Source organism: Silurus meridionalis, chromosome 15 (assembly GCF_014805685.1).
Source record: "Silurus meridionalis isolate SWU-2019-XX chromosome 15, ASM1480568v1, whole genome shotgun sequence".
Lineage (NCBI taxonomy): Eukaryota > Metazoa > Chordata > Actinopteri > Siluriformes > Siluridae > Silurus > Silurus meridionalis.
Window position 1 is genome coordinate 18613930 of NC_060898.1, and position 15818 is coordinate 18629747.

A 15818-nucleotide genomic window follows, 5' to 3' on the forward strand; every position below is an offset into this window, starting at 1 on the left:
GTGCTTGTGGAGGCCATTGGAGATTTGTGCTTTTACAACCACATGGGTGTTAGTAAAGTCTGTTACTGTTGTAACGTGACGAGACCAGGCGTGCAGTTGGTGTTCCAATTCATCTAAAAGGTGTTCATTATTGTTAAGGTCAGAGCTCTATAGCAGTCCACTAAAGATCTTCCACTCCAACTCAGGTTAAGCATATGTAGATGGAGATATACATATCTATAGTGCATTCAGAAAGTACACTACACTCAGTACCCCATAATGGCAGAATTCTAGAAATGTCTGTAATTTGTTTTGTTTTTTAAATAAAAAAATGTAATTATCACATGTACATAAGTTCTTAGACCCTTTGCAACAACCAGAACTCTTCCAAAAGCTGGTTGCAGGTGGCCAAACTGAGAAATCGTGAAGAAGGGCCATAGTAAGAGAGGTGACCAAAAACCCAATAGTCACTATGACTGAGCACTGGAAATCATGTGTGGAGATGGGACAAAGTTCCAGAAGGACAACCATTGCTGCAGCTTTTTACTGATCTGGGATTTATGGCAGAGGGTCTTTCGGAAGCCTCTCCTCAGTACAACACCAATGAAAGCCCATTGGAAGTTTTCCAACAGGCACCTGAAGAACACTGTGTGGTACACGATTCTCTTGTCTGATGAAACCAAGATTGAACAATTTGGCCTTAATTCTAAAGTTTTGTCTGGAGGAAATAAGGCACCACTCATTACCTGCCCAAAACCATCCTAAAAGTGAGGCACAAAGGTAGCAGCATCATGCTGTTGGGGTGTTTTTCTGCAGCAGGGACTTCGCAGCTGGTCAGGGTTAAGGGAAAACTGAATGAAGCAAAGAGATATCCTCAATAAAAACCTGCTCTACAGCTCTCAGGACTTCAGTCTGGCCTGAAGATTTACCTTTGTACATGATAACGGCCCTAAGTACACAGACAAAACCACACAGGAGTGGCTTAGGGACAACTGTGAATGTCCTAGAGTGGCCCAGCCTGAGCCCTGACTTGAACCCTATGGAATATCTCTGGAGAAAGGAAAGTGGCTGTCCACAGACACTCGCCATCTAACCTGATTCAGCTTGAGAGGATTTGCCATGAGGAATTGCAGGAAATCCCCCAGTCCAGATGTGCAAGGCTTGTTGCATCATTCCCAAAAAAGACGTAATAGTTTGATTGCTGCCAAAGGTGCTTAAACTCAGTACAGAGTAAAGATTCAAAATACTTATGTATGTGATATTTTAGTTTTTCCATTTAAAAAAATGTAGAGACATTTATAGAATTTTGTTTTTTTTTACTTTGTAATTATGGGGTACTGAGTGTAGAATAATAAAAAAAAAATAATTAATTTGAACGTTATACCAGGCTGCAACATAACAAAATGAACAAATGATCACCGATCTATACATTCTGCCACAAGAATATACCCAGTCCTATGTAGTGGATTAGTGCCATCTCTAGTGAATGGAATAGATAGCTAGCTAGTCCAATCTGAACTCGTGAACACATTGTTGATGCTGGATGCTTAAAAAAACCCTGCTAACAAATCGTATTTTATTTCTTTTCCAATCAGCATATTTGCTTTATATTAGCATGTGTGGGAGTAGCATTTGCATAGTCTAGGTAAGCTGTCGACAAAATGGAAAAAATAGAAAAAAACAGGCTACATGTATTTTTCAATAAAAGAAATTATGTGGACACCCGGACAAATAAGTTCTATTAAGTTTTTAAGCTGTTTTTAAGTTAAGTTTTTAGCTGTACGTAATTCAGACATGTGCATAAAATCAAGTGCATAGCCATGCAGTCGATATAGACAAACACAGGCTGTAGTATGGGTCTTATTAAAGTGCTCAGTTTTTTTAAATGTGGCACTGTCATAAGATTCCAGTTTGTGAATCTGCTCTGATTAACTGAATGTGCTATCACTGAAGTGTCTAGAAGCAACAGCAGCTCAGCTACGAAGCAATAGGCCTCGCAAACTCGCAGTGCTGAAGCGGACAGCGTCTAAAAATCTCTTATCACCTATGTATTGCCTACTACAGTTTCTAAACTGCCGCTAAAAGCAACATTAGAACAAGTGCTATGCATGAAGAGCTTCATGAAATTGGTTTTCATGGCCAAGCTGCTTTATACAAGTCTAAGATCACGATGGGCAATCTGAAGTGTACACCTGAAGGGGTGCAAAGAGCTGCCACTGGACTTTGGAGCGATGAAAATTTGTTCTTTCGAGTGATGAATAACGTTTTATTATCTGTCAATTTGACGGATGGATCTGGGTTTAATATACCGTGTATTTCCAAAAGTATGTGGACACCGGAAGATCACACCTGTATGATTCTCATTTTAAATCGATGGGAGGTAACATGGAGACTATCAGAGCTTCCACTTTTCTTGAAAGGTTTTTCCTTCTTGAAGGAGTGTGGAAATTTGTGCCCATTCATTCAAAAGAGAATTTGTGTGAATTGATGTTTGACAAGAAAATCTGGCTCGCTATCAACAATATAATTTATCCGAAAGGTGTTCCGTTTGATTGAGGTCAAGGCTGAGGTGCAGGCCATTGAAGTCGAACCGCATCTTTAATGGACTATTCTATGCTCTTAGGGGCACAGTCATGCCGGAACTTAAAATGGCTTTCTAGAAACTGATAGACTAGAAGAATATGTTTGTCCAGGAATATATTTGTATGCTACAGCATTACCCTTCACTGGAACTAAGGGGACCAATCTCTAAAAAACATTCCTAGTCCATTATTCCTCCTCTACCTAAACGTACTGTTGGCTCTGTGCCTTTTGCTTGCTAGCATTCTTCCCAAATTTATCTGTCTGCCAAATAGTAAAGCCTGATTCAACAAACCAGAAAATGTTTTCACTGCTTCAAAGTCCAATGGCAGAGCTTTACATCAATCCAGCCAACGCCTGGCAATACGCTTAGTGATCTCAGGTTTGTGTGCTGCAGCTCCGCCATGGAAACTCTTTTTCTGAAGCTTCCAACACACAGTTCCTGTTCTGATGTCGCTTCCAGCAGCAGTTTGGAACTCTGCAGTGCGTAATGCAACAGATGATATTTACGCATTATGCGCTTCAGCACTCGGCAGCCTCGCTCTGTGAGCTTTGCTTGGTCTGCTGCTTCATGGCTAAGCTGCTGTTGCTTCTAGGCACTTCCATATAAAATAATAGCACTTACAGTTGACTAGGGAAGATCAAGCAGAACAGAAATATAACTTGTGGTAACTGACTAGTGGCAAAGATGGCATCTTTTGACAGTGCCTCATTTAAAGTCACTGAGCTTGTCAGTAAGACCTATGCTATTGATAATGTTTGTCTATTTAGACTGCATGGCCATGTGCCTGAGTTTATTCAGGTATGAGCAAAGGTGTAGCGGAAACATCCAGAATTAGTAGGTGTCCACATGTCTTTGCGTGTAGTATAAGGGAGGGGTAGCTCAGTAATCAAGGCTCTAAGTTGCTGATCGTAAGGTTGGTGGTTAGTGCCCTGGTATTGCTCAGTTGCCACTATTGGGCCCTTGAGCAAGGCCCTTAACCCCTACATGCTCTGGGGCTCTGTATCATCTCTAAAGCCAGCTTCCTAAAATTTTCTGGGGTATGCGATATCACTGTGCTGTAACGTATATGTGACAAGTAAAGGCTCTTCAAGTATAGGTGTGATGGTCAGGTGTTCATATATTTTGGCCCAATGGTGTATTTCAGACTGGTTAAAGTAAATTCAAAATTCTATATGTTTAAATCAGAATAAAATATATTTGGTTTTGGTTCTTTTTGGGTTCATAGACCCTTAAATATGCCTTGGCATGTAGCATATATATATATATATATATATATATATATATATATATATATATATATATAAACTGTATGTGCGAGACCTCTCTGAGCTTTCTGCCTGCTCCTGCGGAAATTCCTTTAGCAATTCTTTTTTTTTTTTGTCTATTAGAACTAAACAGGGTGAAATACATTCCATGCAATGTGGCAAAGTGAAATCTGACATGACCAGTGCTGTATGAAAGAGCACTTTCAGAGCCACAGGTCACCCATCATGATCTAATCCCTCTCAGAGAGTTTAGAATCAGTCCAGTATAACTTAGCAGCTTAAACAAACAAACAAACAAAGGCTGAACCAAATATGTTTACTAATGCTACTGAGTCTGGAGTTATATAATATGACACGCTGCACATTCTCGGTTTCAGTTTCCAATTTTGTCAATAACGGCGTATAAATGCAGTGAAGCTGTAAATGTAATTTGTAGGCTGTATACGACCGGTAATTGAGGTTTGGTACATTCTTTTCTGCACAAATAACACTAGACAATAGTAATGTCCTGAAACTGTTTTTTTGTTGTTGTTGTTTTTTTCACTGTGGTTAACTGTATGCTAATGTGGGTCAACCAACTGATCATTATCGTGAGATCTAATTAAAACCGCAACCTCCCAGCTTGCTCATAGTTCGCAGTGCTAAGAGAGAGCAGCTGCTGGTGTTGATAAGACGGGTTAGAGGAACAATAAGACACATATAGCAGGCTTCTATAGCTTGCAAGTAAGCAATCCAGTTATGCGTCTTAGTGAAAGGAGAATCCGGTGCTCTCTCAAAGTACCATGACCATTAGCAGTAAAGCAGGTCCAGCTAAAGCACTTGGAGTTAAGTGCTTGCCCAAAGGAAAACGCCAAACCAACAGACCAGTCATATGTACACCCCTATTACAAACACAGTTACAGTTCACAGCTCAGCAGCCAGTCCTGAGGTTTAAACAAGGATTCTTTTAAGTCCTGATGTCTCTCATGAGCTCCAGTGATGTATACTGCTCATACCTAGTTTTCTTTTTTTTTCTTAGTCTACCTCTATATTTAGGTCTAATACCTGCTTACATAATCAAAGCAAATGCTTTGTTTGGACTGTTTATATGCGTAAGAGCCGGGAAAAGTTTTCACATTGCGAAAATTGGACAACTGACAATTTGAAATGTATGTGCAATTAAGAAGATAAAAGATCTAGAATTCATTTCAGTCGGGGCATTTGCATTCGGAATATGTTCCTCTTAACTCTCTAAATGATGTCTAAAGAGCTGTCACTAGCAGTGAAGCAAGCCATCATTAGGGTGGAAATGAGTTTCTTCCTTGGTGATGTTCTGCCAGGCATTTACTGCAGCTGTGTTTAGTCCCTGCTTGCTCTTGGGGCGTTTCGCCTTCAGCTTTGCCTTAAGCAAGTGAACGACATGCTCAATTGGATTCAGGTCAAGTTATTGACTTGACTACAGTGGAACATTTCACTTCTTTGCCTTTAAATTGTCTTGGTTTGTGCTCGAAGTGTGCTTCAGGTCATCGTCCTTCTGAACTGTGAAGCACAATAGACTGAATCTGGGCGTGTAATGCAGACTATACACTGCAGAATTTCTCTTGCTGCTACAGGTTGATCTTTTTCCTAACTATCCGTAGGATTATGTCTCTGAATGTATGGGTTTTAAAGCATAATCTATCTGCTTCTAAATCTTACCACTAGTGTAGCTCTTAGATCTGTATTTACTCTAGTAAAATCTTCTCTTCATTGTTAACTTTGACACAGATATGCCTCCTGCCTGGGGTTGTTGTTGATCTCGCAATTGTTGTTGTGAAGGTGATTTTCTTTACCAGGACATCCATCACATTTTTTTTCTGTGGTCCAACAGGTCTTTCTGTGTTCTTAAGCTCTCTGTTGCATTTTTCTTTTTTTAATTAACTAAATAGTTCTGATGACATTTTTCTGTCCAATGATGGCTTGCTTTACTGGCAGTGACAGCTCTTTGCATTTTATATGGAGTTAATTGTAAGTAAAATAACAATGAAGGCTCAACATACATGGCCATAGAACAGCCTGTCTGAATACTTTTGGTAATTTTCAAAAAGGTGGGGGGAGTAGGTACATATAAAAAAAGTTGTACTTTCTATACTCTACACTCAGTCTAAATGCTAATATAGTGGTTCCCCGGATCTCGCGGGGGTCATAAAACGTAACTGAACAAACAGTTAAGAAAATCAGCGAATTTTGGACGCACCGCCGCAGTCCCTATTTTTCTCGTTGAAAAAAAAAAACTAATTGCAGATTAAACCTGTTTAGGATACTCAAGTAATGATCACATAAAAAAACTTTTTTTTTTTTGAGCTGGCCTCTGCTGATGATCTGACACCAAACTAGCTGAGAGCGAATAAATACTCATCTACAACCTGTGGCTCTGAAAGCTCACCCAGTACAGAGGTTCCCCTACAGGAACTCGAAGTGCTTCAACAATGCTTTCGGAAACGCTTCCTTGTTGTCCACGCTCTGAATCACTTGTATAATCAGTCCAATGGAAAGCATGGTGTCATGCTATAAATTCACATGGCGCTAGCTTCTGTTTGTTCAGGAAGTGCTCTGTGTGTGTCCTAAAAAACAACAAGAAAAAAAGCAACAAGAAAGATGAAGCACTCGTTTTGTCTGTGCGTTCCTTCTTGCCCGTTTTATTACATGGGAGCCTTATTCGGCCCACCTCTTCAGTCAAAAAGTATATATGCTATATATGCTATATATGCAGTGCGTATATATATATATATATATATATATATATATATATATATATATATATATATATATATATATATATATACCTACGCACTGGTGAGCAAGGCTTATGCCTCAACAGGTCAAGCTGCAGTGCTGTTGGACACCCCTCTGGTGCCGACTGGCCTATTTGACGATGCTGTTGAAGTGGTCATTAATAGGTTTCAACAGGCCAAGAAGCAGTCGGCAGCACCCCCAACCCGAAATCCCAACCCCAACTCAGCTCCTCTAGTCGTCAAGACGTGCAGAAGCAAAGCATTGCTACTTGCACTCCACATACTAGGGATTCTGTTCAACGCTGTGTGGCACAAAAAGTCCTGATATAGGACTATCTGGGGCTCCCGCCGGGAAGAGGCGCTGTGTATGGTGCCAGTTCCACCTCATCGACCTCAGGGAGTTGGTCTGTTAACCCTGCCACATTCATTGTTTCAGGGAATGGCCAGCTCCAGCGAATCTCTCCAGTACTGTTGCAGACTTAAAAGGTTTGCTGGCTCTTAAGAGGCCCTTAGAGCTGCACCAGGGCATAGCTCTGGCTCTAGGCACACCAGAGGTCAGTCTCGAGGGAGTGATGTCTCTTAAGAGACTATCTAGCAGCCTGGGAGGTTCTGCCAGACGTGTCTTGGTGGGTTCTGCGCACTGCAGACAGAGGCTATATGATTCAGTTCTGGTCTCAACCGCCCCAGTTTAGTGGGGTGTGCCCCACTCTGGTGGGGCCAGAGCAGGCTCTGGTCTTGGGACAAGAAGTAAATTCTCTATTGAGGAAGGAGGCCATTAACATGGTCCTCATAGTTCTCAAAAAAGGACAGGAGGTTGCATTCTATATTGGATCTGCATCAGCTGAACCGCTGAAGCTTACCAATACCGGGTTCTTCTGTTTGGCCTTGCCCTCTCGCCCCGCACCTTCACAAAGTGTGTGGATGTGGCACTGGTCTTAATGAGGCTCCGGGGTGTCCGCATACTGATTTATATCGACGATTGGTTGATATTGGCTCGATCGAAGCACTTGGTTTTCTGGCATCAAGATGTCGTTTTCGCTTACATGAAGGAGCTGGGTTTAAGGCTGAACACCAAAAAGAGTGTGCTTTCTCCGTCACAGAGAACCACCTATTTAGGCGAAGTATGGGTTTCGGCCCTTATGCGGGCACAGTTGTGCCCTGTGCAGGTTGAATCTATCCTTTCGGGCCACAAGGAAAGAAGGCCAGTCACTTACTGTGGTCTTACTGCTGGGTCTGATGGCAACAGTGTTAAATGTGGTTACACTTGGCCTTCTGCATATGAGACCTTTCCAGTGGTGGCTCAGGACCCGAGAGTTTTCTCGAAGGGGAGACCCAATCCGTATGATCAAAGTCACGCGGAAAGACTCCCCGAGTTCCTGTCTCAAGGCCCTGTGCTTTGAGTTCCTGGTCGTCACGTAGTGCTTGTGACAGATGCACCCATCACAGAGTGGGGGAGCTATCATAAATGGCTGCTCTGCCCAAGGTCTCTTGGAAAGGCCCCATCAGATGTGGCATATTAATTGCTTAGAGATGCTGGCCGTGCTTTGCGCTCTGGAGCATATCCTTCCAAACCTATAAGGCCACCATGTGCTGGTCCATACAGACAACACTGCGATAGTTTCCTATACCAGTGGGGACTGCGATCTCTCCTCCTGTAAAAGCTGGCGCATCAGATCCTTTTGTGGGCCCAACAGAAGCTGTTCTCTTTGAGAACAGTGTATATCCCAGGCCACTTAATATACTTAATATACACTTAATAGCGACTCCACCTGGATGTGGGGAGCTAATCTTGGAGAGATTTTACAGAGCACAAGTGGACCTGTTCGCAACTTGAGTAATGTCACACTGTTCCCTCTGGTTCTCCCTCACACCCCTAGCCCCTCTCGGGCTGGATGCTATGGTACAGGTGTGGCTGAGGCTGTGCCTGTATGCCTTTCCCCTTGTTGCGCTGCTTTCTTGAGTTCTGGAGAGAGTTTGCTAGGACAGAGTCTGTCTCTCTCTGGTGGCCCCATGGTGGCCGGGCAGGCCGTGATTTGCGGCATCACTTAAATCCAGTTAACTGGAACGGTCCAGTGCTGGAATCCCTTCAAGAACGGTTCTCCAAAGAGATGGCTCCTTCGAACCCTTAGGGTTTATGAGCACTGGATAGATAAGTCCACAGAATGAAACTGTGGAGAAAGCTGCTACGTCTGCTATGGCTCTTCGAGGAAGGGTCAACCTGCAAACAAGCAATCCCTCATCAGGTGGATTGTGAATGCTATCTCATCCTCCGGTCTTCCCATTCTTTTCAGGGTCAGAGCTCACTCTACCCGGAGTGTGGCAGCCTCTAAGGCTTTGTACTCTGGAGTTTCGCTCTAGGATGTGTGTAACGCTGCAGGCTGGTCCACCCCACTGACCTTTCTTATATTTATAGCCATGACCTTGGTGCCACTAGCTATGCCCATCCACACTAGGCAGGGATTGGTCAGTCTGACGTGCATTCTCGTTTTCAAAGCATTGTTGACGCAGCTCGAGTTCCTGAAAGGGAACGTTCTCAGTTTATGAAGGTAAGCATGGTTTCCTGACGGAACAAGATGCTGCATCTCCCAGCCACACTGCTGGCATCCTTGCAGTGCTTCCTTCTCCTTTTCAGAAGCTAGCACTGGTTTTACTTCATGTGATTTTATAGCTTCCTGGTCGTGACGTCACCCCGCCGGTGAAGCCGCACTTTCCATTAGACTGATTACACTCTGATTCAGAGTGTGGACAACGTCCAACAAGCATTGTTAACGCAGTGGCTTGTTCCCGCGGGGAATGGAAAATTTTTATTAACGTGCGATAAACGCAACGCACATTTGTTTGAACATTCTTATTAAAAATATAAATAAATAAATAAATAAATAAATATAAAATAGGCGAAATTAAAAACTTTAACGCAACACACATTTATTCACTACGTTTTTTTTACTCAGATTTAACAAGAACGGGCCACTGTGGGCCCTTGAGCAGAGCCCTTGAACTTCAACTGCCCAACACTGGCAATCATATCCACACATGTGTTTGAAGAACCTATCTATCTAGAACTCAATTTTCTTGATCAGATGGTCTTGGATGTGTTATTTGATCTCGGATTGTAGTCTCAGATATGAACAATGGGCCCCTGGTCATGAACAAATGAACTTGTTTTATTTTCATTTAATTTAGTTTCAGAAGACAGCAAAAAGAGCTATAGAAGGGATTCCTCCTGAAGTTAGTAGGAGTGGGATTAAAAAACATCTTTACAAACACCTTTGAGCAGCGAGTTCCTTTTTAATATAAATATCTTTTGTTTTGCACGCACACACACACACACACACACACACACACACACACACATTGCATAGTAATGCAGAAGTACTATATGCAATATAACAATAAGTAATTAAAAAAATATAATAAACAGAAAAAAACACTAAAAATACAGAAGGAAAGATCCCATACACACTGTGATGTGTAAAGAAACACGTCATATATTGTTTAGCTTTTTTGACTTAAAGTCAGTATTAGTAAAAAAAATAAAAATAAAGATTGACCTTTATATAACAAATACCTAAAAATAAACTGGATTTTGCTTTATTTAAAAAAAGGAAAGAGGAAAAAGCAGAAATGGCTTTAAAAAGGGGGAAAAAGATAGAGATGTTCACAGCCGCAATTTTATCAGATGGAGTTTTACAATTCAATATCCTTTTCCCTCTTTTCCCTCATTCTGAGCTTCGGCACACAATCGAGTCTTCTTTATATAATGGGACTTCCTGTAATTGGCCTCGCTTACTCCAAACTCCTGTGCATCACTGAAGAGCTTAATGTGCTGAAACATTTGCCAGATGAGCTTTCCATTTCTCTAATAATATTCGACAGAAGAAAAAAAAAGCAGGGTTTTTTGCAGTGAATCATTTAGTTGAATTAAATAAAATGATGGGATGAAATTCAGTATTTAAAAAAACAAAAACAATTTAGCATTTAATTTAATACTGCTACAAACAAGCAAACAAAGAGATAGATGAATGAATGAACGATAGCAATATGAACAAAGAAAGACGAAGAACCGAATGAAGAAACAACACACCCAAACACTACAAATGAGTAAAAGAACAGACAAATAAACAAAGATAGACAGATGAACAGAAAACAAATAGAGACAGATGAATAAAAGAATGAATGAAAAAAAAAACAAGCAATGTAAGACAAAGACGAATTAAAGTATGGAAAACAAAGACAGACAAATAAGGAAAGAATGAAGGAACAAACAAGCAAACAAAGAGAGAAATGAATGAAGGCGTGAACGAGAAACAGACATGGATAGACAAATATAAGGATGAATAAAGCAACAAGCAAAAATAAATAAATAAATGAAGGAACAAACCAGTACCTACTATCTGTCTTGCAAACTGATTTTCTTCTTTTTTTTTTTTTTTTTTTTTTGAGGCAAATCATTTATGGTAGCATTAACAGAATCAACACTTCAGAGTTGAATCTTTCGACTCCCATCACCTTAGATATGAACTGAAAAGCAGAATGCTGAGAAATATGTAAATTAAAAATAGATGAAAGGGATCAGAAATGATCATTTAGCTATTTATAAGGTAATTGGTTCAAATACCTTGTTCCTCATTGCAAGAATTGCAGAATAAAATTACAACATAAAATGTTTTGCTATATTAATATTACAGGCAGGTGGTAGCTCAGTGGCTTTTTTTTAGTGAATCATTCAGTTTAATTTTTTTTTCAATTATTTGGTTGAAACAAAAAAAAAATACATTTAATTTAATACTGCTTAAATCAAGCAAACATACAGATAACCCAATGAATGAACGATCATAGAAATAAAGAACGAAAGACAGGTGAATGAAGAAACGAATGAATGAACACCACACCCAAAATAAGATAAATGATGTGAATAATGAATGAAATTCTCCCTAATACCATTGAAATAATCAGAGAAAAAACAAGCAAAAAATAAGACAAAGAAGAAGGAAAGAATGGAAAAAAAAACAAAAAGAGACAAATAAGGGTAAGACAAATAAACAAATATAGACAGATAACAGACTAGACAGAAAAGAAGGGAGACAGATGAATAAAAGAATGAATGCAAGCAAAGTAAGACTAAGGTGAATTAAAGCATGGGATTATACAAAGAGAAATATTAGAAACAATGAATGGACAAACAAGCAAACAAAGAGAGAAATGAATGAAATAGATAGATAGAATATACGAATGAAATATCTGCGAATGAAGGAAGCAACAAGCAAAGACATTTTGATAAATATTAAATTAAATAATGAACAAATAACTGAAAAAAAAAAAAAACTGTCTGTCTTGTGAAAATGTTTTGTTAGTTTTTTTTTTTTGAGGCAAATCACTTATGGTGTCATTTATGGAATCAACTCTTTGGAGTTGACTCTTTTGACTTGTATCACCTTAGTGAACCAAAAAGCAGGATGCCTAGAACTCAGTACAGAAATTAGATGAAGTGACGATGATCATTTAGCTATTCATAAGGTAATTGGTTTAAATACCTTGTTTCTCAATGTTGGATGAATTGCATAATAAAATTGCAACTATAAATGTATTATTATATTTATATTATTGGCAGGTGGTCGCTCAGTAATTAATACGTTGGACTTCTGATCGGAGGGTCATGAATTTGAATCCATGCACCACGTTGCTGCCATTACTGGGCCCTTGAGCAAGGCTTTTTTATCCTCAATTTCTTGGTTGTATCTGCTCTGGATGAGGGTATCTGTCAAATGCCGTAAATAGTCATTCGCATCCATACGTCTTTTTCTTTCACTTCACCAAGTAATGTACCTCCTGTTTGTAAATATTAGTGCTGGTTCGACATGTTAACGCTAATAAAACAGCTATTGAAAGATAATTAATATGCCAAATTGCTCTCCTGTTTCTGACCAGTTCTGGTTGCCAGGTTACAATACAACTCCAATATCTATGATGCTTGCAAACAGAAGCAAAACATTATTCCATCATCGTTCCCTCGTGTTTAGACCGTCTTTCCTGATAGAGCTGTGCTTATGTATAGGCATGTTATCCATTTGTAAGCAGACCTAGAGATGGATGTGAGGGTGCTTTTCTAAGTTGGTGAATAAGACTTATAATCCACATTATCTTGAACACTGCTCAATTTTTCATTAAAAAACAAAGTAGGCTCCACAGAAGAACATCTCAGTGTTAATGACCTCCTCGTATTACCAATTGCACAGTGATTTATGTCTGTGACTTTGGCAAGTGTGTGAGAAAGTAATCTAAAGATGTGAACATGTCTGAATTAACACCTGGTATTTTCCTGTGGAAAGAAAAAAGGTGACACGTTCCTGACTCTGTGAATCTGTTTTTTTTTTCTTCTCTCTTTCTCTCTCTTTCTCTCTTTTTATAGGTGATACCGAACTAGGTAAGAGTGCTATTTGATTTTCTATTACTTGTGTATGTTGGACTTTGTTTTCTAAGACGAGAGTAAAAACCAGACACTGCATGTGAACATTAGCTGTGTAATAACAGACAGATAGAGAATCCATGGCTTGGATTAGCATTGATTGGGCATGCAATCAGATGTCTTTTGGTCACGCTATGGGGGTTTGTATTGTTCCATTACAGCTGCCTTCTGTGGCAACAGTCAGATTTTTGTGAATTGAATTTGATTGTGAGGGAGTAGGTCATTTTTTTTTTTTGAGCACGCTGCCACAGTGTTACTTAAGGGCGTGCAGGATCGGACGGCTTCCTACGGAAACGTCGCTGCCGGGTCTGCTTCAGAACGCAAATCGTGCACGCTTTAATCTTATGCTCTGAGCTCAAACACATTACACAGCTTCACATTCATGTCATGCAGCCGAGTCTTTGTTATTACAGCATCACAAATCTAAGGACATTTTCTCATCTGGGTCAAGATAGACGTACGCCTTTTCACACGTCTTAATATTGTGTAACCTTTGATCTAAATAAAATATTGTCATTTCTGGACCAAAAACAGGTCAAAAGGCAAAAAGAGGTGCACTTACTGCTCATTGTACTTACAGTTAACTTTTTCCACTACTAGTATGTTCATATACGTACTAGTATATTTGTTTTTTTAAGAGTATAAATATTACAATAGTGCAATAGCATAAAATATTCAGGTCTGTTTACTATATTAAGGCCATGTTTAATAATTCATTATGCTCAGAATCCATTATTATTGTACAGAGGGAAGTGAAAGCTCAATGGGTAAGAGATTGGACTTCTGATCAAAAGCTCAATCCTAAAATGCTGCTCCTGGGCCCTTGGGCAAGGCCTTTTAACATCCACTGCTCACGTGCATAAATGATTGTATGTTACTTCTTACAAGGACGTCAGCCAAATGCCATAAATGTAAATTAGCTATTATTTGTGACTTTATTTCCTTTTATGTACTGGGATATTGAGACGAGATAAAGATATCTTCTTCTAATGATAACGATCATTCTGAAAACTCCAAAATCAGTTGTTCAATCAACAATGTTCATTGTTAAAAGCGCTACACAAATACAAATGAATTAAATTGAAGTATATTTATTTTCTAAACATTTTTGGTTCTGCCCCAAACTGTTGCCACACAGCTTTTGCATAGGATGTCAGTAGCATTACATTCTCACTGCACTTCAACAAGGAGACCTAAACCTCTTTAGTCAGAAGAGTAGAGGTTATTATTAAAACAGCAAATCAGGACTAAATGTGGAATGAGATCCCAAAGCACATACACAATCTTATGCCATATAAAACAAACGTTCTTTCGGTTTCTCCCATTAGGGGTCGCCACAGCGGATCATCCGCATGTTTGATTTGGCACGTTTTTATGTTGGATGCTCTTCCTAACGCAACCCTCCCTATTTATCCGGGCTTGGGACCGGCACTAAGACTTGTGCAACCCTAATGGCTGGGGTTGGTTCCCTGACCGGGGATCGAACCCAGGCTGCAGCAGGGAGAACGCCGCGTCCTAACCACTAGACCACCAGGGGACCTACAATCTTATGCCATATAGAGTATAATACTATATACTGTACACTACTGCAGTCCTACAGCATTTAAACTTTTTTTCTCTTATATAATCTGTATACAATCTTATGCCATATAGAGTATATAAAAGAAAAAAGTTTAAATGCTGTAGTATTGCAGTAGTGTTCAGTATATAGTATTATACACCATCTGTGATATACAATTTTTTTCAGCTTAGTGTCAAATAGGCCCACTTGTGTAGGTAAAACAAATTAAACAGGAGTTTCAGAGTAGCACTAGGTTCTACATCAGATATTAAAAGTGCCTTTTTTCCAATGTAAATGTTGTTCAAATATAACAAGAGAAGGAGGACTTATAGACTGATGATGCATTCAGAACTTTTCCAACCTCAAAGGAGAAAATAAATCCATTTGAATAGTTTTCAAAATTGTAATTACCACTCAAGAAGTCGAGATTCTCAAGTGCTTCTCACTTAGCACATCTCATAGCTGACTGTCTCCTGGTTCAGTTTGTACACAGTTTGACACAACTAGTGTGTGTTGTTTTTTTTTTTTTTTTGAGGTGTGTGAATGATTATAAGTGAAAGTTTTCACTGTTTAATGCTGATAAACAGTCTGACAGCACTGAAATAAAGATTAGGAAACAATTTGTTTATTCGCGTTGCGTCCTATAGTTTAGAAAATATGGTTCAAGTACAAGACTTCACTAAGAATAGGTTTAAAAGGATGAGTCTACCCCTCTAAGTGTGCATAGTTAGAGCAGATTAGCACATTAATGAGCTGTTTCCAGCGCTCCAGTGTACTAGCTTTTTTCCCTCTAACAGGTATTAGACCCAAGGCTGTGGTATGAGCGAATGATATTTCGAACAGCTAGAAAAAATGTATTGCGAGGTTCATTCTGCAACCGAGACGCCTACTTATTGAATTTCAAACAGTGAACACTCATAGCAATGATTTGTAGCTTCATTCTGAACTGAAGTGTTAAATAACAGAAACTGAACAGTAATTATTAAGGAGTTCATTGTTCATTGTGGTTCGATTGTTCAGGATGTTGTTAGATTGTGCATTTAAGTTTATCTAATATCATAAACCAGGGTTTAGGTGTGAAATAGATTAGCAATGGCATGGGGTTCAAATTAAATACTTAATTCCTTAATTAATGTAGACTACATATATTATCCAAATAATGAGCAAGTCAAAATAATGGCTTGGTATGTGATAGTGAAAATAATTCTTG

At 39.4% G+C, this 15818-nt stretch overlaps 1 protein-coding gene across 8 annotated transcripts in view; it reads left to right on the forward strand.

Annotated features, from left to right (window-relative positions):
* The window catches only part of nrxn2a (neurexin 2a), a 399544-nt gene that overhangs the window by 119362 nt on the left and 264364 nt on the right, over positions 1–15818 (forward strand). For 6 of the 8 annotated variants that reach the window (XM_046867424.1, XM_046867425.1, XM_046867418.1 and 3 more), the window contains one exon: positions 12991–13005. The exons of the other annotated variants lie outside the window; for them this stretch is intronic. In XM_046867424.1, the coding sequence (XP_046723380.1) occupies positions 12991–13005 (15 nt within the window). The remainder of the gene's footprint in view (positions 1–12990; positions 13006–15818) is intronic. 8 annotated transcript variants of the gene reach the window in all.